The 24,879-nt window shown below is 42.0% G+C and overlaps 1 protein-coding gene across 3 annotated transcripts; it reads right to left on the reverse strand.

The window, feature by feature from the left end:
* Positions 1-5,728: 5,728 nt before the first annotated feature.
* MSL3 (MSL complex subunit 3) lies at positions 5,729-23,820 on the reverse strand. 3 transcript variants are annotated; one of them, XM_081042598.1, is made up of 13 exons: positions 23,552-23,820; positions 22,159-22,241; positions 21,656-21,751; positions 21,209-21,309; positions 20,986-21,071; positions 20,293-20,415; positions 19,559-19,719; positions 18,416-18,574; positions 17,024-17,286; positions 16,267-16,376; positions 12,299-12,398; positions 11,594-11,678; positions 5,729-9,730 (listed from the first exon to the last, which is right to left on the reverse strand). In XM_081042598.1, the coding sequence occupies exons 1-13, from the start codon at positions 23,651-23,653 to the stop codon at positions 9,631-9,633; spliced, it is 1,569 nt and encodes a 522-aa protein (XP_080898724.1). In that variant the 5' UTR covers positions 23,654-23,820; the 3' UTR covers positions 5,729-9,630. The 3 variants fall into 3 exon arrangements, with proteins under 3 accessions (XP_080898724.1, XP_080898725.1, XP_080898726.1); XM_081042599.1 differs by lacking the exon at positions 23,552-23,820 and adding an exon at positions 22,881-23,368; XM_081042600.1 differs by lacking the exon at positions 23,552-23,820 and adding an exon at positions 23,120-23,335.
* Positions 23,821-24,879: the final 1,059 nt, after the last annotated feature.

Raw genomic sequence — 24,879 nt, forward strand, 5'->3', positions numbered from 1 at the left:
TTCATTTATATACTGCACATCCATACAAATAGATGAAAAAAAGTATCTTTGGAGCTGAGGATAGAATTATTTTCCCTGGGATCTCTTGTATTTTTAAATGGTATGCATACTGATGAAAAACTCTCCACAATTTCCACCCACCTATGGACATGTATGGATGTGGAAAACAAACAAACAAACAAAAAACTATGACCTAATAAAGTACTAATGGAGCATGGATAAAAAATGAGACATTGAGGGTTTACAAAAAAGTGCAGCGGTCAAAAAAATCATTCACTACAAAAAGTGGTCAAGAGGGTTTTTAAATAATGCCTTTCCTTTCGCTTCATTATTAATAACCCAAGAACTCAAATATTTGGAGTCGTGGGAACACAAAACCAGTAAATGTATTTTGAAAATAGAAACTATCTCACTGTTTGCCTTTTGCTTACCAAATAGGATTGAACATTATCAAACACCCTTTGTAGGAGGACATGAAGTAATTTTATGGAATTTAAAAGGCAATGGTAATCAAGAAAGGAAAAAGGATGTGCCACCATGCATCGCTCTCAACTAATAAACTGATTCTACTCATGGTGCTTGCTGCCATTAGCATGGGATGAGGTCAGTGTTACAAAGAGAACAAACACCAGCTCAGTATATGTTCATTATTGGATTCACTTAGTTTCAGGTAGTTTACATGGGTGTTATTACAATCTGAAATCTCTTCTGTTATTAGAATTTTAAATTCCTTTAGAATATAGGAAAAGTAATATTTCTCTGGACCAGGGACTAGCCAAATATAGCCCACAGGACAAATCCTGCTCACCACCTATTTTTTGTAAAAAAAGTTGTATCAGAGCCTAGCCCTGTACACACACACACACACACACACACACACACACCAGAGATGCCACAAAAATGTACACAAGTGGACACTTTGGTCAGCGTTGCTCAAACAGTAGTTTGCTGTCATCAGAAGTGTCTGGATAGTGCTCGCTTCGGCGGCACATATACTAAAATCAGAAGTGTCTGGACGCTGATGGGAACCACTTTGAGCACCTCTTGTCATTGCAGAAGTCAAACGTGACTTGTGTTCATCTTTTGTTATTGGTATATTATTGAGTATTACAGTTTCAATACATTTTCCTTTCTTAAAATGTGTATACATTTTTGGGCACCATATATATATATATATATATATATGGCTGCTTTCACCCTATGTTGGTGGAGGTTTCATGGTTGTAGAAGAGATTATATGGCCTACAAAGCCTAAATTATTTACCTGGTCCTTTACAGACTGATGCACTAGACGTTATTTATCCTTACTGTCTCCATGGCTCAATAAATACCACATACGTAAAATTTCAATGTCTAGTATATTATTTTCCTGAATGTAATTAATGGGATTTACATTGAGTTTTGGTAGATTGTCTCTACAAATATGGCTGCCAAAGAGTCCTCCCCTTGTTGTGTTGCATTCTGCTCTCTCCATTAAGACAGAGTATTTTCTCTCCCCTTGAATCTCGGGGGGGGGGTCACCCTACGACTTGCTTTAATAGCGGAAGGTGGCAGAAGATCCCTAGCAACTCTGCTTTGCTCTTGGTGCCTTGAGTCACCACGTGGAAAGTCTGTCTCCCCTGCTGGAGGGAGGCCCCGCCAGGCCCCAGAAATGACAGGCACCCCATCTGTGGTGAAGCTATTTTGGACGTTCCTGCCCCAGCTGACCTCTCAGCTGAGCTCCCAGCTAAATAAATGCAGCCACAGAAGTGGCCGCAAGCAACACCACAAGCTGAATTGCCTAGCTCAATCTCTGCAACAGACAGGGCAGTGAGACAAAATCATTGTTTTAAACCACCAAGCTTTGTCATTACACAGCAATAAATGAACTCAACTTAAGGTTTTGGGATTCCATTTAGTATTTCAAAACTTTAAGATATTTAAAAATAGCTTTAAAACAAGCCAACTCCATCATCTTTTATATCTTACAAGCAAGAAATGCCATTGTGTTCAGACAGCAGTGTGAGCATTATGGATGAAAAACGCCTCTCCTAAACTACAGGTAAGACGTAGAAGTGAAATCACCTGGCACCAGCAGTAAGACACAAAATATAAACTAAACTCTGGAGAGACTTGTTTTTTTTAAATCCACCGTCTCAGAGTCAGGGGTTTCAGAATCTCATCTTTGAAGAAAGCATTTTTTCCCATTCGACTTGTCTAATCACACAGAAAACAGGTCAGGAGAAAGAAAGACTTCAAGGAAACCAAAAAAAATAGTTGTTGAATTTAAGTCTGCTGATGAGAAGCGACTTGTAATTGACAAATGATAAAAGGATCAAAGTTGATAATTACTCCCACAAAAAAAAAAACGGATAAGAGGAAGGCAGTGAGAGGAGAAACTGATCCAGACACGAAAATAAAAGTCCCTTTGGAGCCACAGAACCTTGGAGCAGGGGGATTAGATTTCCCATGGAGTGTAGAGAAGTGGGCTCAGGGAAATTTAAGTTAAATCTCAAAGAACAAAGTGACTTCAACTACCCATTGAAACGCAGGTGCTTCAAAGAGGTGATGTGGAGAAAAAACTAGTAGCAGCGGAAGGCTGGTGGATGCAGATTTTTCCTTCTTTTTAATTGTGCTTTTATGTGTCTGTGCCTTTTTTTTTTTAAGGAGGGCACAGCTCACAGTGGACCACGCGGGGATCAAACTGGCAACCTTGGTGCCATGCTCTAACCAACTGGGCTAACTGGCCAACCCTGTGCCTTTTAGTTTTTAACTTGGTTTTATTTGGGGAGCTGAAAATATTAGTATCATGTGATTTTTTTTTAAATGGGGATTGGTTGGTTTAATAATATTACTACTGATAATAATAGTTAATAATTATCTCAACATTTTTAGAAAATGATTTTTTAAGTCGGATGAAGAAAATAAAGCAGAAAAAATATAGAAAACAGAAACATATACCATTATTTATACATGAAAGAGCAAATTTCTTGAAACAAAACATAAAAAAGATCATCTTTGACAAATATAATCAATAAAAAAAGAGAAAAATGCCTCTTAAATAAATTAGGAGTCTTAAAATGGACCTAACAACAGCAACTGAAAAATAACTCGGAAACTAAAAAATAGGCAGGCACGATTGTAATGTATTTCAAAAGCTGGATCAGTTTGGCCAATTTCATCTGTAAAGGACCAGATGGCTTGGTGGGCCACATAATCTCTTGTCACAACCACTCAATCTCCACCAGCATTTGGGAACCACTGAATTCCAGAGTTAAATGTAAAAATCGGTAAAAGACAATGCTCAATGAATTAACAACTGAATGGGAGAGAGCTTTCTAGAAGCATTTTCACACATAACCAGTGAGAAGGTAAATCATAATAATTCGTCTGGAAAGCAAGTTGGCAGATGTACCAAGAACCCTAAAGATGTTTATAGAACATGTTGATACCTGTGGAGGACGGAGCGCTGCTGCTCGGCCCAGGGCTTTAGAGAAGGGGCCTTCGGAGCTAAGGCTCTGGCTTTTGAGGAAGGTGGCGCGTCCCAGGAGGCCGCTTCTGGAAGTGCGGAAGCCGGCGTAGGCTATAAGCAGCTGCCTCCGCCAGGGCGAGGTGCCGTAGCATCCAGGACAGGAGAAAAGCAAGCCAGTCAGGATGAAGCCCCTTCTCGTTTCCTCTGGCTTTTCTCTCCAGCGCCGTCTACTGGCAGAGACAGGAAGCAAGCCGGCAGAAGAAAAATGTGTGCAGAGTCCCATTTTCAGAAAAACAAAACAGCAGAGAGCTGTACATTTGGAGCTGCCAGATAATCACTGAAAAACTGGCAACACCTTGAAATTCCTTTATAAAATGTCCCTCAAGTGTGCAAAATATGCTGGATATTTCCAAAACCAGTCTTGATTCCAAAAATCTTAAAGGCTAGAACTGAAAAACTAGCATCAGATGTTCCTTTTAGAGTGATTTCTGGGAGATAGACGTTTACTTCACTATTATTATGATTTTATTACTCATTTTCATCATGGTTTTGTGATCGGTCAGGTTTGGAAGTTTTGAGGAGAAGGATGTAGTTTTCCAATAGTTTTATTTCTCCTCATGCAAAATGCATGGTAAGAGTGTTACTTCTACAAACCAGCAATTCCTATTGAATTTTAAGAATTCAATATTGAGTTTTAAGAATTTTAAACTAAGAGCAGCTGCATTACAGAGCATCTATAATGTAACCCGACATAAATCGCAAACCCTCAGGCAGCTCTCAAGTATGCTTTTACACATTGAAAACAATAGGGTGATGATGACATCAGCCTATTATGATCAGCTGGTCTGGACCGAACCTAAAGGACACAATTTCTTAAGAACATTTATTATGGGGACAGGCTTCCTGTGTACTCGTTCACTTTTGACAGGGGATGTATAGAATTTAAGAACGTTTAGCTACTTACTGCTTAGGCAACAAGAGTGATCTCCTGTTACAGAGAGAATATTGTTTGACCTAACCTTGACCATACCATCGTATGTTTACTGTATCACCTCTTGGTAAAACGCAGGGTTTTTTGGTTTTTTAAAATATATTTTATTGGGGAATATTGGGGAGCAATGTGTTTTTCCAGGGCTCATCAGCTCCAAGTCATTGTCCTTCAATCTACCCGTGGAGGGCGCAGCTCAGCTCCAAGTCCCCGTCGCCGTTTTCAATCTTAGTTGCAGGGGGTACAGAGAATTGAACCAGCAACTTTGTTGTTGAGAGCTTGCGCTCTAACCAACTGAACCATCTGGCCGCCAAAAATGCAGGTTTTTAAACTTGACCTCTCAATTGAGAAAATCAGAACTGGTTTGCCTTATTGAATAATGAACCCGAGACCCCTCAGAAATGATCTAATGTGTAGTGGGGTGCATCTGCTCCATTCAACACAATATTTGTAATATTCCTTGGAAGACCAATCTCAACATCTTTCCATAATGTGCCCTGGAAACCAGTTAGTGAGCCAAACAGCAGGCCATCACATTTACCCTGCCTTTTATCACTGTAAACTCATTTTTTATTTCTAATTTCTACGAGACCACCAAATAATTATTTCCGATACTGCATAAAAACACTGGGGAGAGGGGGTGATGTGAGATGAGGTAACATGGAGAATGTTTCAAAATGATTTCACGTTTTCATCCAGGTTTTCTTTTCTTTTAGCTCCGTTATAAATCTATCCCATAAGATGACCGCCCTGAAACTGAACACCCGGGAACTCTTACAAAGCAAGGTCCCTGTCTAATGGGGATAACTTTAGATTCTAGAAAATGTGAAAAGGCATGTGTCTGACCATCCAGCAGTTATGGGTGGATGACCTAGAGAAAGACTGGCATTTGGAATCAAGGAACTACATGTAAGTGCTGTTTTGCAACACTTTAGTAAAAGGGGAACTCAGAAGCAATCTGACTACCCAACACTAGAAAAGGAATTAATACTGGGTATTATATCCATGTGATAGGCTCTTATAGGGCAGTTAAAAGGGTTAAATAAAATGTGTGTATGTGTAAAAACAGAATGATGTAGTTATATGTATATATATGTACATATGTATATACTATGTATCCATGTATCTGTGTATGTGCAAATATGCATCTATATATGTCAAAAACGTGATGGAGTACAAGAGGAAAAAGTTCCATGTGTACAGTATGAGTCCACACTGCAAAATCAGTGTAGTATTCCCTTGGGAGAAGGGCAGGGGATAGAGAGCCAGGTAACGGTAAAAGGAATTTTAGCCAAATCCAAAATGCTTTATTTTTAAAACAGTGGCCGGAAACAAATATTACAAAACAATAACAGTTGTCAATTTTGTGGTGAAAACATATTTTATGTTCGCCTTTCTTGTTTTCTGCAAACTTTAAATTTCTTACAAAATGAAATTCACATTGCACTAGCTACAAGATCTCAAAGATGTGTTGCTGTCTCTGTCCGTTTTCTTTCCTATTATCTGAGCAGTAGTAGGAGCAGGTATGTTTCCCTTGGTTAGTTAATGGCTCATGTTCATGCCAGAATTCAGCAATTTCAGCCAAGGCAATGAAGTATGAGCTGTTCCATAGTGTGCAAAACATATACACCACCAAGCTACACGGCTATGTTCTCTATTCCTGCATAGCAAACCACGGCAAAGCTGAGTGGCTTACAACAATGAGCATTCATTATTGATCAATGATATGTGAGTCAGCCGGGCGGTTCTGTGGAACTGAGCTAGGTCTGGCAGATGTGCGTTGGCTTGTCTACATCTGTAGTGGGCTGGGAAGTAGGCTGGGGGTTGGCTGGTCTAAAATGGTTTCACTCACATGTCGGGCAGTCAGCTGGTTGTTGTCTGGGCAATGAGAATAACTAGGCAAACTCTTATCATCCAGCAGGTTTGCCCGGATTTGTTCACATCTCAGCAAGATTCCAAGGAAGAGAAGGGAAGTGAATCATTCCTGCCGTATTTTCTTGGCCAAAGCAAGTACCGAAGCCAGACTACTCAGGGTTTCCTACATTGAAAAGCATCTCCCTTCAGGTGATCTATTCAAAGTCAGCCCTCAACACAGGAAAAAGAAAACAAATCCAGACCAAACTCAAGGGGAAGAAAACCAGTAGTACCTCTTGATAGGAGAAACTGTAAATTCACATTTCAAAGGTTAGGGACAGAGATACGGCGTGTGTGCATGTGTAAAGATTTAGAAACATTTCTCAACCTGTCTACCACACCATGGCTTCTTATGGACAACCAAATTAACAAAGGATTTCAATGCTATGACTAGTTAAGCTTTATGTGCTACAGAATATAAAAGATGAACTATCATATTTACAAAGAATATCTTACTAAGTTTTCCCTCCAATAGTGTTTTTGGTTTTCAGACTTTATGTACTTCCCAAAAACATTTGAATAGCCTTCATCTGCTGACACTAACAGGTGTGTTTCTATACAGCTCAGAATTCATCTCACCCAAAATTATTTTCTGGATAATGGGCAACTATAATAATAAAGGCTGACGACCTGAAATTGTCTCCAAAGTCACCTTTACAATAGTGAAGATTGAGCAGTAAATAGAACCTGCAGGCTGCTATAATTTACCTTGTGCCAAAGCACATCTTCAGAATGACTTATTAAATCATTCCACTGAAGGTTGTAAATCTCAGTGAGAATAGTACAAATCAATAGGAAAACACAGTCGAGCACTTTACTACCTATGGTTTTTCACAACCTTCTGGAAGGATGAAGATTGATGTTGCAAAGAAATGCTAAAACATAAAGACTTATAAAGATGAACTGGCCATGATTTGCATTATTCTTAATTCATGTTTTTGTTTTTTTGCTGTCACTAATCTCTAACTTTTTTGCTTATGATAATATTGGTATATACTTTTTCCTTATGTTCTGCCATTCAGAAGAATTTGGAAGTCAAAGAAGTCTGAAGATCTGTCAACTCCAGGTTTGCTCATGAAGGAAATTATATGAAGGCACTGCAGTGGATTTTCTCAGCTTCTGGTGAAGCGTGAGCTCAGTGGTCTGAGAAAAGGAACCTTACTTAGCCGGCCAGGCCTGGGCAGTGATACACGAAAGAAGCCAAGCTGGAGTATTTTAAGTTCTCAAAAATGGGTTTTCACGGTGCATTTTTCTTGCATTTTACACAGAGCCAATACTTAGATCTCCCTGTTTTAAATGAGATATAATTTACATATCATAAGATTAATCTTAAAAGTGTACAATTCAGTGGTTTTTAGTGTAAGATTCTGATACGAAAGTTATAGGTATATTATTTTCAATACACATTTAAATGACTTAAAAAGAAGACATTAACACAATGAATATGGGTACTTAACCTCAAGGTCTGGCAGTTCAGGAAAGTAACCATTTAAAAATTGACAAAAGGAAGATAATGTACAATTTTTGTAAGGATGTTCTAGACATTTAAATCATATTTTAACTGATGATTTGAAAAATTATTAATATACAATAAAGAAATAATATTTCAACAGTTATTTAAATCAACCTAAGCTGTGAATAATCAGCTTAAGAGAAGTTGTGATTAAGAAATGCCTTTAGGGGAATATAATTTTTCATTACTAGAAAATAAATGAATTGTAAACTCAAGGTATGTAACTATATAAATGTTCCAAGAGACAGTCTACATTCATTTCATTGGAGGCATTTAACAAGCAGATTCTTGCAAGAGGAGCTTTCTTTTCCAGGCCATGAATAATCACTAACTACACTTTTTCCACAATTCAGAGCACACTGCAGGTGCACCCGGTTTAAACAGGCACTGCATAAACCAAATGGAGAAGAAACCTAGCATGAACACCAGTGCTACTCCAGAACAGAAACCCCAAACCCGCGTCACTTACAACGAAGTGCACAAAGGCGACGTCTACTCCAATTTAGCGGTTCTGCTTCCCCCAGGTCAGTATATGCAGAAGTTTCTTTGATGGAACCATTTACAAATTTTTAAAAAACTCCCTGTGGCCCTTGTTGTTCATGACCAGTGATCCTTGGAAGTTAAGGTCAACTGATGAGCTCCAAGGAAAGGCAGGTGCCATATTCAAGGCTTGTATGGTACTGGTATCCCTTCAATTGACACAGAACTTTCTAAAGCATCCTGGGGGAGAGGAGAAAGGGAGTTGTGTGAGAGACTAAAATGAGGACTACAGGGTGACTGGAGAGACCATAAACTGGTCACCGTGGAGAAGGATAAATGCAACAGCCAGCCAGAGTGCGGCAACAAGACAGCAAAGAGTTGCACCAACTTCCAGGAACCACCTTCCAGTCAGGCCTCCCAGTGAGACAAAAACAAAGAAAGGAAGGAAAACAAAAGGCCTTAACAATAAAGGCACAAAGATAAAACAAAATAAAACAAAGTTATGAGTCAAGAGGTTATCTTACTGTTCCTTTGCAATAACGAAAGAAGACAAAGCCAGAGTGAAAACTCTCTCCTGGTTCTTTCCAACAAGACGGGCTCTGCTTTATTTAGATCACCAAAAATAACGTTTTACAGAATGGGAACCATAACATTACACAACAAAGTATAGCAGTAAAATCTCAAACAAGTCAGGCAACGCTTTTTTTAGATCACCAAAAATAAGGTTTTACAGAAAAGGAACTGTAACAAGCAAATGTATAGCTGCAAATTTTCTTTTGCCATCAATATCAATTCCCTCTAAAATATTTTGGGACTACTTTGCAGTTTCCAAGCAAAACTAAGATTTGTTGGACAGAGTTGCTCAGTCTCATCATAAGAACGAAAACAGTTTGCAAAACAACTTTGCTTAGTGCTAACAAATAGCTAAGAAATGTGGGTATTGCTACCAACTCCAATGTCTCCTGAAACAGCCTCGCCTCTGCACACTGCCATGATCGCTTCACTGGGGCCACAGCTGCTCTTTTCCCGCTGTCACACATGACGTGTACAGTGGCTAGGCTCAGACGTTGGAGGCCATTCAGGCACCAAGGAAGTACTCCTTAACAGAAATAACTACAGTGTGTAAGCAACTCAGATAAATGGGCCCGCCTCTGCCAGAGGCCCCGGGGTGGGCATCAGGTCTGCTCTCTCTGTAAAGAAGGCCCACCATCTCCCCAGTTCTCCACTGGGAACCCAGAGCGCAAAGCTAGACAGAGAAGCTATTCTTCCAGAACCACCAAAACTTTAATAAATCGCCCTGGGGTTCTTAGTGCTGTAATGTGCCTCACAGGCAGCGACATAGGCAGACTCTGGGAAGAAGTCGTCATGGTATTCTGCTAAAAACCTGGAAAAGAAAACAGCTGGATGATTACCACAGTAAGGACTAAACCCCACAAGCAAAATCTTAACTTTCAACCTGCTAACATTTCACTCTTTTTTAGTAAGAGGAAGAAAAATGGATTTCATTGGAATCCTTTCACTAACAAGTGTACAAATAGAAAGAGAACCTAAAGCCCACTAGGTGGCAGTCTTGGTTATATAAACACTTCTGCGCAAAAAAGGCCTCAGTGACTATTTCCATATTTTCCTGTTTTAAAAACAAACTATAAAAAGTAAGTTATAAAACTCAACAAATGTCACTTGAGAAATTCACAATGCTTGTAGTGGCTAAGTCAGAGCAAAAAATGAATGGTATAACTAGGAAAGGGCATTTTGTATCCTAATTTGCCACACCAAAAGGTGTTTCCGTTCCAGCTCACAGTACCAAAACACACACAAGACTGACTTACGTCTGACAATGAACGTTAACATGGGGCCATTTAAGAGTCTGCAATACACACATGCCACCTTGATGCTGAAGCGTCAAAATTTCACCATGGAGGGCTAAAGCATTCTCACATGGGTCATAGTAACCAGTAAGCTAGTTAATTAGCTTCATGTCTGTTTCCCTGGCCTCTGTCCATCCGTCCAAATTCCTAAAAATTTAAGGATAAACCTTACGATACCTTCTTCAGTAAAAACCGAGTTAAAATTCATTCGAGAGTGAACTTGTTCTTCTTTGATCGCACCCTTTTGTTGGTGATTACTGATTCCACTGATACTCTGGTTGATGTCTTTGGATACATTTTCAAAACCAATTACAGTATTTGTTTGTAAATCTTTCTAAGTTACTTCTTAAAACCCTATTCTATTTTGTATTGGGCATACTTCAAAATTAGCAGGCTTTCCTATGCTAACTCGCAGCTACAGCTACCTCTTCATTTTTTATTGGCATTATTTGATTTTGGCTTATAAAATTTTTATGCCAAATAGAGTTGTGGATTTGTTTGAGGGAAAGGCTGGAAGGGAAGAGGGATTTTTATTGTTTCTAATAAAATGTTATAAAGCCTAATTCCACTCACACTTTTTTCAAAATGCCTGCATGAAAATATCTTTTAAAAACTCCATGACTGATTTGTCTGGCTGGAGTGCTCTCCACTCTGTGGGAGATCCTACTTGATTAGCTCTTACAGGTTGAGGTCTGACTATAAGGGTGCCCCCTTAAAGAGAAGGAAGAAACAAACCCAGGTAGGTAGGACGAGCTGGGTGAGCCAGGGTGACGACTAGCCTTGAATGCCAAGGAGAGGAAGTGATCTGTAGACATCTGGGTGGAAGAGAGCTGGGCCACAGCACAGTGGCGGTAGCGGGGGTGGTGGGGAGCTCAGGGCAAATGATCCTATGATGTAATAAAATGACTGGCTCTGTCAAGTTAAAGAAATAATACCTTTCTCTGAATTCACACTGTCAACACAGCCTACTGGTCATTTATCTTACTTGTAAATGTTAATATTTAAGTTACTTTATGTACATGCAACAAAGAAGAGTCTAATACTTAAGGTACTCCTGAATAAAACATAAAATTAACTTATCAACCTCAATCACTTCTACTGTAGAAAGTTAACTTTCTTTTCACGAGGTTATCCAACTGGATTCTTCTAGAGACACAAAAATTTTTAACCATATAACGAATACCCTTGACTCAAAAACCAGATGGAAAAAAGAAATAGCCCCAAACCTCCTATGTTACAATTACAGTTAGAATCAACCACACTTAGGTAACACTGCTACTATTTAAAATATCACAGAGCTAGCTTCCACATCTGCGAAAGAGAAATTCAGAAAAGTCATACATAAGGCAGTAAAGTTTTTGACAAAGTAATAGAAATACCTCAGAAAGAGATCAAAGTGCTTCAGTAAAGCCTTCAGATTCTTCTCAGAAAAGGACATCTTTCCAAGGATTTCTGGAAGTTTCACTACATTAAAAAGAAAAGCAAAACCATTTATAATCAGCAGAATCTGGCAATGAGTAAGACACTCAGGGATCGTCTGTTTGTCCTTATTTGAACTGAAATTAACATTTACATCATCAAACAAAACTAAAAACTCTTCCTGAACACAAAGACAAAGTAGTAGTACAAATATTACAAATAATTTTATGAAATTTAAGATTCATTTTATTTACAAATTGTATTGTTACTTATAATAAAACAGTGTTAAATGCTCTTCACAACACTACAGCAACATAAGGAAATACAAAATGAAAGGGTGCGAGCATTATTTTAGATATGGCAGTTGGGAAAGCCTCACAGACCTGAATAAAATGGAAGAGTGAGCCAAGAAACCTGTGCAAAGAGCATTCCAGATGGTAAAAGTAGGGGGGCTGGTTAGGTCAGTTGAGCGTGGCTGATAACACCAATCCCCGCATGGGCCACTGTGAGCTGTGCCCTAAGATTCATTTTTTTTTTGAAGTCACCTTTCAATGATTTTTCTCAGATCCCCAAATTACCACAAGATGTATATAAGCTAACAAGAGTGTTTAAACCAAAGCAATAACACACACACAAAAAAGAACACAAAGAGCAGGAGTTCTTACCAAACAATCGCAGCAAGTGTTGTGCCCCGTAAATGTAAGAGGGTGGAGGCGGCTGGTCGCCTGGTGGGTAACTGTCGGGTACAAGCTTCCAGGAGAGAACCTGCAAAAAGCACGAACGGAATGCTTTATTATATCTTAACACTCCATTACCAACAGATCTCAACACTTGGAGTTCCGGAAGAAAAACATGTGCTTTGACATTTTCAGGCCGGCAGGCAGATGCACCAGTCAAGTGTCACGTTCTCACCCCCAAGCTCCCAGTCCTCCGTCTGGCACTGCAGGAGTTCCTCCACAGCTGGACCAGAAAAAGGAGGAAACCGGTGACAATAAACCAACGTGGAAGTTCTAAAGCCACCCTCTGATTCTCATGAAGTTCTTTGTGAGCAGGATCCCAGGATACAGGAATATAATGTATCATGTTGAAGAGGATCAAGCTACGAAACGATTAAGTTCAAGAAGACACTTGCAAAAAAGTAAATACATAGTATAAATGTAATTATTATGCAGATACATAGGAAAAATACCAAGAAGTGTACTCCAAAATGTTAAGGTTCGTTTTTTAGTGGTGGAATTATCATTTAGGGGGCATGAGAAAAACGTAAGTATTATTTTTCAAACAGATCATACATTAGCATATATATTAGTTTTCCATAATTTTGAACAACATTTTTGCCTTTTAAATCAAACACAGGAGGATCCACCTTTCTTGGCAACATAAAGACACTTCTAATCACCTAAAAATTGTAACAGTAAATTGTATGTAGAGGGAAAAAAATGCCTCTTATCAAAATAAACACAAGGTGGGGGGAAGACTTAAAATTAGATTAAGGAAATATTTGATTTCCTAATTTTCAACAGCTACTACCTATTAATGGGCTGACTGTTTTGGTCATTTTGCCCCTTTTTTTGGAAAGCCTTGCTGCATTAGAGAATGAAGCAGTAAAAAGTAACCCAGACGTAATACATGTAAAGTGTTTATGGTGCCTAGTTCATACAAAGTAGTTCATAAATGTTTGCTATCATTATTATTCTTTAGCTGAAGACTTGCATTTTCTGTCTGGTCATCTGGAACTTGAAAAAATCCAAATGCCTTTACTTTTTTTACATAACTCCCTAGACTTTGTGGTGTAATTAAGATTTGCCAGGTGTTTTTAACTTTGGAGGTAGCACGGACGTTTTATTTCTTTGGTTGCGTTAGTGAACAGATGTTGAATACTTACTTTCCTGTCATCAAAGCATACTTTAATTTCATAAAATCATTAAAAAGGAACATAAGCACATTAATTCCCTTGAAAGAAAAAAACCAAAAAAATCCTTTCTAAACCTTTCCTCGTAGTGATAACATGTATATACATGTGAATAAATGATCACTAAAATATATCAAAAAACATTTCTGACCAACTATAGTATATTGTCTGGATTGCTTTTATATATTTATAAAATAAAATAACTGCAATTTAATAAAAAAAAAAATAACCCAGCGATGTTTTGAGCAATATTAGCACTGTTTCAAGATTCCCTAATTCCTGCTATGTTATATTCACTTTGGAAACTTAATAGTTTGACCCATTGAATCAAATGAAAATACACTTCAACCCTGATAACTGACTTTTTTTCCTCCACTCTGAATTTTAGAACTGCGGGTGGATTTTCGGGCTTTTGTTAAAATAAGAGCTGAATTTCAAAACTCTGACGAGCTTCTGTAGAAACGCTTCAGTTAACTGTAGAACTATTTTCCTGACTTGCTGCTTTGCCTTTTGTGTTCTGTGAAGTTTAATCTGGAAACAGTAGGGTCAAAGGAAACGCTCTACAAGATAAAGCAGGATGCCGAAACAACTCCAGAAAGGCCGATGTAGCCACTTTAACAAAATGAAATCACAGAAGCTCACAAGTACTCCCATGGTTTTGTGTGACTCCATGCCAAAGGTCTTAGTTTCAGCCCCTGCCTCACTGACCCCAGTTCTGTGCTGTAGAATGCCATGTGTAGCACCTTCATACCAGCCCCCAGCACCTAACCCCATGGTGAACATACGGAAACTTGCCATCATTGGAGGCATGAAGAGCACGTGTCCAGAAGCTGGTCATTTACCTAGTGAGCTGGTCATTTACCAGTCTACCTCACTCACTCATTTCTGCACCTCAATGCGGGGTATCATCTCCTATATACATTAAGGGGAAGAACAACAGGTTTCTAGTGGAGGGATTCTCAACCAGGATGTGTACGAGCCACCTGTGGTCTTAAAAAGAAAAGTGTGCACCCAAACCCTCCTGATGCAGTGGGGCAGCAAACAGCATCGGGACGAGAGTCTCAAAGGATCTGGATGCAGAGTCCTGGTTAAAACACTCTTAAAGGTGGAAATGCATGCACTGGGTCTCGTGAGTCATTGTGAGAGCCTCCTGAAGTTCAACCATTTACTAGAAAGCCTTTTTTCACTAGAGCTTGCAGCTGTATCTACAACCACCAGATGGCGGGCTCATGCCACTGACCCAAGTGGGAATGGCCCTGCCTGAATATTCAGATGTATTAAAAGAAACCTCATTCCCTTTAAATATTAGGTTGGTGCAAAGGTAATTGCGGTTTTTGCAACTATTTTTAACCTTTTAAACCGCAAATACTTTTACACCAACCTAATAACAACACCAACAGGAACTTCTTGTCTGAAAACTTGTACTAGAAAATTCCTAACTTTTCCTCAACATTGTAAAACAAGTTGGGTTTTCCAGCTTCTCTATCACGGATCAGCCAACTACAGCCCTTGGGCCAAATCCAGTCAGACCCTCTTGTGCTAAAAAACGGTTGTTATAAATGTATAGTATTTTATGGCATGTGAAAATCATATGAAATTCAATTGCCAGTCTGCATATATGAATTTGGGGGGCACAGAACCATGTCCATTCATTTACGAACTGTCCACACCGATTTCATGGTTTAACAGCAGAGCTGGGTATTCTAGAAAGAGACCGTATGGTGTGCAACCCTGAAAATATTTACAATCTGACCCTTGACAAAAAAGTTTCCTGACCGTCATCAAATGTTCTCTCTGCCTTGTAAAGTCATCTTTCCCTGTACTCAAAAAACAAGGAAATCCCACCTCCTAGGTGAGAGTCACAGAATATCCCAGTGGACTAAGACATCTCCCGAACCCCTGAAACTGCCTACACCTGTTAACTGGCCTTAAAAATAAAGTTTTAAAATGAAAAGTGTCCCCATCTGTAAAATGGAAACCTGGTGGCAAGAATTTGAGGTCAAATGTCTGGCATAATGATGGTTGAGCATGCTTTCAAAGGGATGGCTATAATTTTACTGTTAAGGATGGATTTCATATTTTGAAATGGTTGGAAAAATAGCAAAAAGAACACCCCAATGTCTCATAATACATGAGAGTTATCTGATATGAAATTTGTGTCCATAAAGTCTTCTTGGAACATAGCACGCTCATTCATAGTGCCCATGGCTGCTATGGGAGTTGGGTAGTCTTGCTAGAGACTGCGTGGCCCGCAAAGCCTAAAATATTCACTCTCTGGCCTTCTGCAGAAGTGTTCCAACACCTAGTCTACAAAATGCAAATACAGGAGGTTCTTAAATCACATCATTTCATTATAACGTCAATGAGATGCCCTAGGAACTTACCTTAATCTTGTTTGTATCAATTAGCCTGTGGGAAAACTGGTTCCGTTACACATTGCTTCTCTTAAAGTGGAAGAACCTACTGATGACTTGAAGTGAGGACTTACTGTACTCGTATTTCAGTACTTAAGAGAGAAGATAAATGTAAATGTAGAGCAGAATCCTAACAGTTTTCTCATTTCAGAAACCAACAACACAGTATTACACAGTATATGAACCATTCTGTTAACGATAAGAGCAGTGTAAGGCTTCCAAGGAAACCCCGTGTCCTCCCACAGGACTTGAGCAACCACAAAAGGAAGGACCCACTGGGGATGAACAGCAGACACTTGCTCTTTACCTCATTTATCTCATTAGTTCTTCTGCCTTCAAAGCTGGCAAACACTGCACTCCCTTCCTTGCTAGGGGTCAGAGGAACAGGTGAGGATGATCTGCTATGCACAGGTGTCTCTGCAGAAGGAAAAGATGTTAACTATTCCCTTATAAATCACACAGCCATGAATTAAAGACCGCTGGAAGACTGTTACAAACAGCAGAGAAGTTATTAGTCTTTAACAATAAGACTCTCCTATTATAAGACAGCACCTAGAATATTATTAGGCAAAAACCAAAAAGAAAGGGAATCAAGTACTGATAGAAGCTACAAGATGAACCTGGAAAACATGCGCAGTGAAAGCCACAGACCAAAGGCCACATACGGCATGATTCCAGCGATATGCACTCATGCCCAGAAGCAGCAAATCCCCTCTAGAGGGGCAGGAAGTAATCAGTGGGGGGGGGGGGATGGGGAGTGATTGCTAAGGACTCGTGCGACAGAGCTAACTAAAGCAGTAGACGCCAAGCATCCAACTCCAGAGTCCAGAGCTGAAGGTGTGCTGGCGCCCCCTCCCAGCCAGCTGCTCACAGGCTAGGGAAAATGCCTCCGGAGCTTCAGTCGGGGCCAAAGCCCTGGGGCCAATTCCTGCAGGCCAGTGGGCAAATCTGGCTGTGACCGTGCGCTCTAGGCCTCGCTGCTGGCTGCATTCCTCTCAGGAACACAGTACCTGGCCCAGACCAATCAAAACTGAATGGCCTCCAGGATCCAGGAATGGACCTACTCTTTTCCAGGTGCAAGAACAGCTTGGGCATGCTGGCAGATGTGTCCTGCTGCCGGCGCTTGGGCTGAGGCGAGGCGCTGCTCTCAGACAGCCGGTCGCAGTTGGCAGAGTGGCGCGTGGACCGCCTCAGAGACTGCAAGGCTTCTGGCTCAGCTTTGCGCCTTTTGGGGGTGGCCGGTTCACCTGAGGCTGGCTGACTCTCCGTGGACTGCGGGGTGGAAGGATTCAACAAAGGTGGGCTTGGCGAGAGCTCCTCCTGGTTCCTACAGAACAGGGAAGAGTGTCACACGGACCCAGCTGGCAGAATCCCTGCAAATCTGGAGGGGTTCTTAAATGTCCTCCTTCAGAAAGAATAGAAAACATTCTCAAGTCCACCCCTGGCGGGCTATAAACATTTACTTCCAATCGTACCAAAACAAAGATTTTCTTAAAAAGTAACATATAAAATCACTTTAACTCTCTCAATAACTCTGTGAGGCCTGCTGGTATTAGAGATTGCGATGCCCCTTTTATATGTGGCTAAGACAAGGTTCTCCATTGGGAGAGATTTTGCCCTCCCAGGGGAACACAGACACTGTCTGGAGACACTTTGGGGTTGTCACAGTTGAAAATGTGCTACCGGCATCTAGTGGGTGGAGCCCAGAGATGCTGCTTAACATCCTACAGTGCACAGGACGGGTCCCACAGCAAAGAACAAGAAGGTTCAAAACATCAATAGGGCCAAAGTTGAGAACCCCTGGTCTCGAGAATGCCACATTCTCTCACCACATTACTGGCAGGACTGGAAAAGCCTCAAACACGTGGAAACACAGTTCAACCTGGACACTGGGAACCTGGAGGTTCGGAGTAGGGCATGAGGACATCGACACAGGTCCCCAAGGAGCTGTACAGGCCTGTCACCTGGGGGTGAACCCAACAGGAAAGGAAGGCAGGCTGAGAAGAGACAGTCATGAGGCAGACAGAGAACCAGGAGCCAGGAAGGAAGGGAAAAGGGGATGGCAGGAAAAGGTGGCTTATGCAGAGCACAGAGGCAGAAGCAAGAGACTCAGAAGGCATCTCCCCAAGTCCCACAACCAGCGAGGGAGCTGAATTCAAACCCACATCTACTCTTCTCCAGCAGTGTTCTCTTCACCCCAGCGTCTTTGGAAAGACAGGGACAGCTGCTCAAAATCCAACCAAGAGCTCTACACTGGAATCTCCACTTGGTAAACTCTTTCTGAGCCATTTGAAAGTGAATAATGACTTAGTTTCCCCAGGAAAAAAAACCCACCACTCTTCAATCTTCTCCCTCCTCCAAACATGCTGGCCGCACAGCATCAGACAGAAATCTTTAAAAACAGATTCAACTGTCTGACTGCTGATATCTGATTGGTGAACTACAGGCTAACTTACCTATTAGTGCTTGTGGCACTTTCCTTAATCGGAAGAAAAAATTTGGACGAAGTCACCTTTTTATACTGAACTTGTTCATATGGATAGAGCAAAACCAGTGGGAGAGTATAATCAAAGGTTATCCTTAATCCATCCACCATTTCCTTACAAAGGTCAACACTGGAAGGATTAAAAAAAAAGAGATTAGAGGCGCAATAAAGTAACAGAACTTCCGCGAATACCACAGTGAGATAGTATGTTTTCTATAAGGCAGAATTTTAAACATTCTATATTTAACACCTACAAGCATAAAGAACGAAAAGAATTTGTAGATGTCAACAATAAAGAACTAAATGGGAACACAGATCTAGAATATGAATTGCAGCAAGTATGCTACGATTTGAACTAAGCACACTGAAAACAAATGAAATGAGCACGTTCAGTGCCCCACGAGTGCCCAAGCAGCCAGTGCTGCAGCTGGACAGACCCCAGTCGCTGGGAGCTGAACGGAGTGGACGCGATCAACTCCTAGCACCTGTCTGGACTTGAACAATCTACCTGTCTGGCTCAACTTCAGCTGGGTCCCATGCCCCAAGGCATGCTATGAGGACGATCATAGTGGTACCTCAGTTTTCAGTTTTTGAACGTTCCAGACGACCGTTCAAGTTCTGAAACATTCAAAATCAGCCAATAGCTAGGCCTCAGGATCTTGCACTCAGCAGAAGCCACGTGACATGTTCGACTTCCGAGGCGTGTTTAAAAACCGAAGCATTATTTCCGGGTTTATGGCCTTCATAAACCAAAATGTTCGTCAATGGAGACGTTAGGAAACTGAGGTACTACTGTACTCAGACTGTAATAAAGACGTGTTTGTAAACAAGCTTTGAAAAAATTCTCACTGCCCATTCTGGTGTTCCTCAAAAAACAAGTTAAATCCCAAATACATCACTGAACAAACTAGTCTGGGGTTGCATCCAGACCAGATACCTATAGTTATTGAACATTTCAAAAAAGGGACTGTATTTTGATATTAAACTGTGTATTAAGTGATGTATTAATTCATAATAACTGAAACAGAACAGTGTTACCTGTTCTAAATAGAAGTCACTATTCTAATACACAAAGAGAGAACCACGAGATGCCAATCCCCCTTCTCCCACTCACTTCTTTTCTGCTGGGATATAATGCACATTCATGCTGGTGTGTGACATAGCATGATGATGACGAGGCCTCTCATTGGCTGAAAAGGCTGCATTAATAGCAAAATGCTTCACGTAGGATTCCAAAATAGTTATGATGTTGGTCTGGCACGGAAGTTTCACTAACTGTTAATAAAAATATAGACATCTGATGCACTCATCTCACTGTATAAACCATATATTCCAAGAAACAGTGGTCTGGTTCAAAACATTTTTTAAACTCAAAAACAAAGCCAATTCTGTTTTGAAGAGAATCTTTTAAATAAATGTGCTTTGAAGCTCTTTGATGTTTTTCTTCTACTGATCACACCCCCATGTAGATGACAGTATTAATTTTTTAAATAAAAGCAAGCAGTGATCCATTAGAACCACCTGGGGAGCCTCTAAGACTGTATCCACAGCCGGCTCCCATCACAGATCAATTTTGTCTTACCCTCTGGGTTGAAGTCCAGACAGCAGGACTTTGCAAAGCCCCCTAGAGGATTCTAAGGGGTAGCCAGGGCTGGGAAAGACTGTGCACTTTAATATAATCAGCAGCAGAGCACTACTGTCAGAGAAGTTTGAAACTTGACTCAGTATGTAACCCAAAATATAAATTTCATTCCCCAAGCTTCTCAATTGTTTGAGTCTGTGATTACAAAATATGGCTAAATGAACGCTCTGTTACAAATCCATGTTTTGTGTGTTCTCTCTGTATACCCGTTTCCTCCTGTTGATATAGTAACAATCGTCCTCAAGCTTCTTCTTCAGAACTTCAGGGATTTCTATAGTTATTATTCTCTCTTCCATCTCCCTTTTTGTGTGCAGCTCCAGTTCTTCCTTCTGCAATATCACAATTCCATATCCTTAAATTACTTAAAACAGTAGGAGAGTCTATAGCCAAAGGACTAACCCACACGAGCCTATATGATACAAACCCAGTTAATTTTCAACATTTACACCAGTAATGATGTCACATGTTGTAATGGAAACTACATTAAAGGCCAAAAGTTAACTTGTCTTAGTGCACTAACGATACTGCAAATGCTTATTTTCTTTCTTCCCCATTTAACAGTAGGATTCACGTTAACTTTGAAGGCAGGCAGAAAATGCCAAACTCTGATACACAAAATTTAAAATTTAGTCACCATTATAAAAATAAAGTTCACAACTTCAGTGAAAAGAGGTAACGACGATTTGTGGAAATACTTTACGGGTATAAAAAGTCACCAAGAGGTTCAGACGGTGACTATAAATAAGGGCTATTTTCCCTTAAATATGAAGTACAACTTCATAATGTTTGGTTAAAAAACATCTTTTTACAAAATGATTCACAACTGGAAAATTCGACCATATAATTTTACCACTAAAATATATACTGAAGACAGAGCTTTTACAATAAAAACTTTTTACCACTTCAGTCTTTTCTTCAATATCACTTTCTTCACTTATTGCTTCATCCTTTTCTTCACTGCTGTCATCAGAGGAAGTGCTTATTGCTAGGTAAAACAAAAATATGTAATGAGTTTAAAATGTTTCCCTGTCTATAACTTAATAAATCTTCCCTCTCAATCCTGCAGCATAAAAAACTAGGTAACATTTCTTTAAATCAGAGGAAATAAGTCAAGCCACTTACAGTTCTCATCATTTTCATCTTTTTCTTCAACAGGGAGGCTTTTCAAGACAGAGTCAACACCAGGCAACCTGCAGCGCTTCTTCTTTCTTCCTGTGCTTCTCCTGAAAAAAAAACAAACAAAAACACGACTGAAACAAATTTTGATGTTGACTGATTTGGGTCTTGAGGTAACATCAAGACATAAAAACAAAGATTCTTAAGTACCTGATAATTAAACTTTAGAACATAAATGGTAATCACCATTTGAGAATATCATACAATAACCTCTCTGGAAACACAGTAGTTATTTAGAATACAACAGAAAGACTCTTTACTAATACACTTTCAATATGTAAAATTACTTATTAAACCACGTTAGTCATATTTTACTTTTATATAATAAAAATTCTGAATACTAAGTGGAACTATATTGGATAACATTTTATGTCTTGATTTTTGTATTCTTACAGGCGAGCTACAGCTTTTCTTGCCAGTTTACGCTGTAATCTGCGATTTTCATCAGTATCATGGAGGACATGATCTTCAGCTGCCCATCTATCCCAGCTAATAAAACAAACAAAAAAGATGTAAAAGTCAGTACTTTAGTTTGGTATGAAACAAATGCTAAAAGCACCTCAAAGGTACAGTAACTGAACCAGAATATACATTTCTAAATATACATTTTCGAAAACTATTTAAATATTTTAAAATCACCAGAAGATGCAAATAAACTGAAAAAGGAACTCATTTAGACACAGAAGCAACTGGGCTTTCCAGAATTACCCACAGAGAACAAAAATATAATCAGCTTAAAAAGTAATCATTATTCTGAATAGGCAAGGATTGATAAAAAGTAAAAACAGGAAATTAAGCTTTCCTACAAGTGTTTCTACAATTTAACAAAGAAGTTTGCAATGCTCCTGTGCTGCAGAGATGATCAATTTTCAGTCCAGTTTAACAACTATACTCACCTTCTGTTCCAACCATTAAAATGGATCAGATATTCTGGGATCTTTCTGCCTTTTTCGTCTTTCCCAACAATAACATCGACGATCTGAAACCAGGAAATATTGTCCACAAATGACAGAACATACAGAATGCTAGAAGCTAGATCAGGACAACTAGATCATAGATCTTTTTTTAAAAGAAAAGAAAGCATTCGCTCCTTTTTTAGACAGAGAGCTGCGTTGAAACATTTTCCCTTTCAATTCCATTTTATTCCTGAGTGGATGCCTCAAAATAGGAAACATCCCTCCAACCTCCCTGTGATTGGTCTCTGGAGTGTGAGAATGAAAGCAGCTTCTGAAGCCATTGGCCAGCGTATTTGTCCCTAAAAAAGAGTCCTGGCCAGACAAGAGAGCTGCAGCCCTGAGACCTCTGGGATTTGTAGTCTCCTCAGCTCCGCTGTGTCCAAGGCCAGGATAGCTAGTAGGCTATGCCATTCCAATCAAGCGGTGTCCCCAGAGGGGACATCAGGGGCAAATGACAGGACGTGTCACCCTGGGAATACTCAAGGCGGGGAAGGAAATAGGAAAGCAAACAGAAAACAGGGGCTGCGGGGGCGGAGCCCAAAAGTTAAACACGCAGAGCCCGGGGTCCTTAGGAAGTGCCCCAATGGGTAGCGCTGCGCAGACGCACCTGGGACAGCCCCCACCCCCGGACTGAGATGCCCGCTCCCTCTCGCCATCCAGACCTGAGGAGCTGCAGACGTGATTCAGTCCCTCGCGAGCCCCCGAGACCTTAGGTGGATGGGCACGGGGCGCGCGACTCGGGGATTAAAAACATAAATGCTGCAAGGCCCGGAGAGAAGAAGGCACCGGGTCAACCTTGCCCTCGGGGCCTACGGGAGGGGTCGGGCCCAAACACGACTGGGGCCCCAAGGCAACGACGTCGCAAGTCGACGGGCAGCGCTCTGGCGCGACGGATTAGGACCTGGGTCAGTCGGTCAGGGCGTCGCACGAAAGCCCACGCGGCGCTGGACCGCGCAGGATGAAGAAAGATTAAACGCGAAGGCAGAGGCCTTTAGTGGGCGGCCTCCTGGACGCGCAGCCCTCTGTGCCGTCGGATGCGCAAAACAACGGCGCGGCCACAGCCTCGCGACACCGCTGGCGCGAGGTTTCGGACCGCGCGTGCGCCACCCCGCGCGCTGGGCGGAAGCGGAAGTGCCCCGCCCCCGCCTCCCCCCGCGCGGCGCCCGCGAGCGCCCCCTGCTGTCCGCGCGGCGCCGTGCATGCCCAGGAGCCACAGGCAGGGAGCGCCCGGGCCCCGCCGCTTCCCCTGCTCCGCGCCGCCATCCGCACCCGCATCCACATCCCGTCCGGGGACCCCGGCCCGCGCGTCCTCCCTGTCCCTCCGCGGCGGCACCTTGGCATCGTATAGCACTCGCGCCTTGGTGGGGTCAGGCTCGAAGCACAGCACTTTCTCCCCTGAGTGGAATTTAAATTTCATGCCCTCGCTCGCGCTCATTTGCTCATCCTGGCGGAGGGCGAGGCTCCGGGGCGAGCGGAACGCGCGCGGTTGGGAGGGAGTGGGATGGGGGCGAGGAGGTGGTGCGCTGCGGCGGGGCTGGGAGGGAGGGAGGGAGGGAGCGGGGAATGGCGGAGGCTGTGGCCGTCCCTCCCTCGGTCCCGCCTCTGCCCGCCCAGCGCTGCTGCCGGACTTCGGAGCCGCCAGGCGCGCGCGTTCCCGTGTGAGCGCGTCCCCGCTAGTCCCCGCCGGGCCCGGGAAGGCTGCGAGAGGGGAGCGCCAGACGTGGCTAACGTCTTCCGGCAGAGCGGCCCCTCCCGCCTTGGTGGGAAAGGAGGGTGATGCGGGCTGTGCCCATGGGGGTCGTCGCGCCCGGTGTCTGCTCTCCTGCCCGGGGATGGGAGGCATGTAGGAGACAGCCTGTCTGGGGTGGGCACCGAAGGTGGACAGGCCAGCTGGTCGCTGCTCTCCAGGAGCTCCCTGGCCGCGCCGGCCACCTTGCAAGAGCTGCGCGTCGCCGACTGTGGCTACGCGAGGACTACGAGGGGTTGGAGTCGGTTCTAGATGGGCAGTGGTCTTGGGCGGTCGTGGAAGAGTCAGTAAAGCACTGGGGCAAACCTGGGCAAGGACAAGCAGGTGGCAGGCCTGGAGCCCCCCTGTGACAGCGGTGAGCAGTGGGCGGTGAATCTGATGGGTTCTTACCGCGTCGTTAACATCGTAAGACTCGCTTCCAGCATGGTTTCCCAACCCCTAATGCTCAGAGTTACTCCTTCTAGCTCGGTATTCTCCAATATATTGAAAACTCTGAAGGCGAGTATTGCGACTGCGAGGCCTTTACTAGCGGGTATCTGCACGGGGCGGGGTGCTCAGGAGATATTTGATGAAGGAATGACAAGTGCTGGGAGACTCTTCTTGTAGCGCAATCCTCCAGAGACGAAAGATGATGCTGGGCTTTTTTCCTTTTGAGGAATGGATAGCCTTTGGGCTGTGAGTTCCTAGATTAAGACCCAGCTGGCACCAGCTTTGAGGCTGTGAGGTCGTAGTGAACTGCCAGTTCTCCATACTGTGGACTCTGTTCTTTCCTCCAGAAATTTGCACTTGCCTCTCCCATCACCGGGTTTCTGATACACATTCTTCGCCTTTCAGCTTGCACATGGCCAAGACAAAATCCCTCAGGCTTCTCTAGATGAATCATATACACCTCCACTAGTCCCTCCCAGCCTTCT

The sequence above is a fragment of the Rhinolophus hipposideros genome, assembly GCF_964194185.1.
Source record: "Rhinolophus hipposideros genome assembly, chromosome: X".
Classification (NCBI taxonomy): domain Eukaryota; kingdom Metazoa; phylum Chordata; class Mammalia; order Chiroptera; family Rhinolophidae; genus Rhinolophus; species Rhinolophus hipposideros.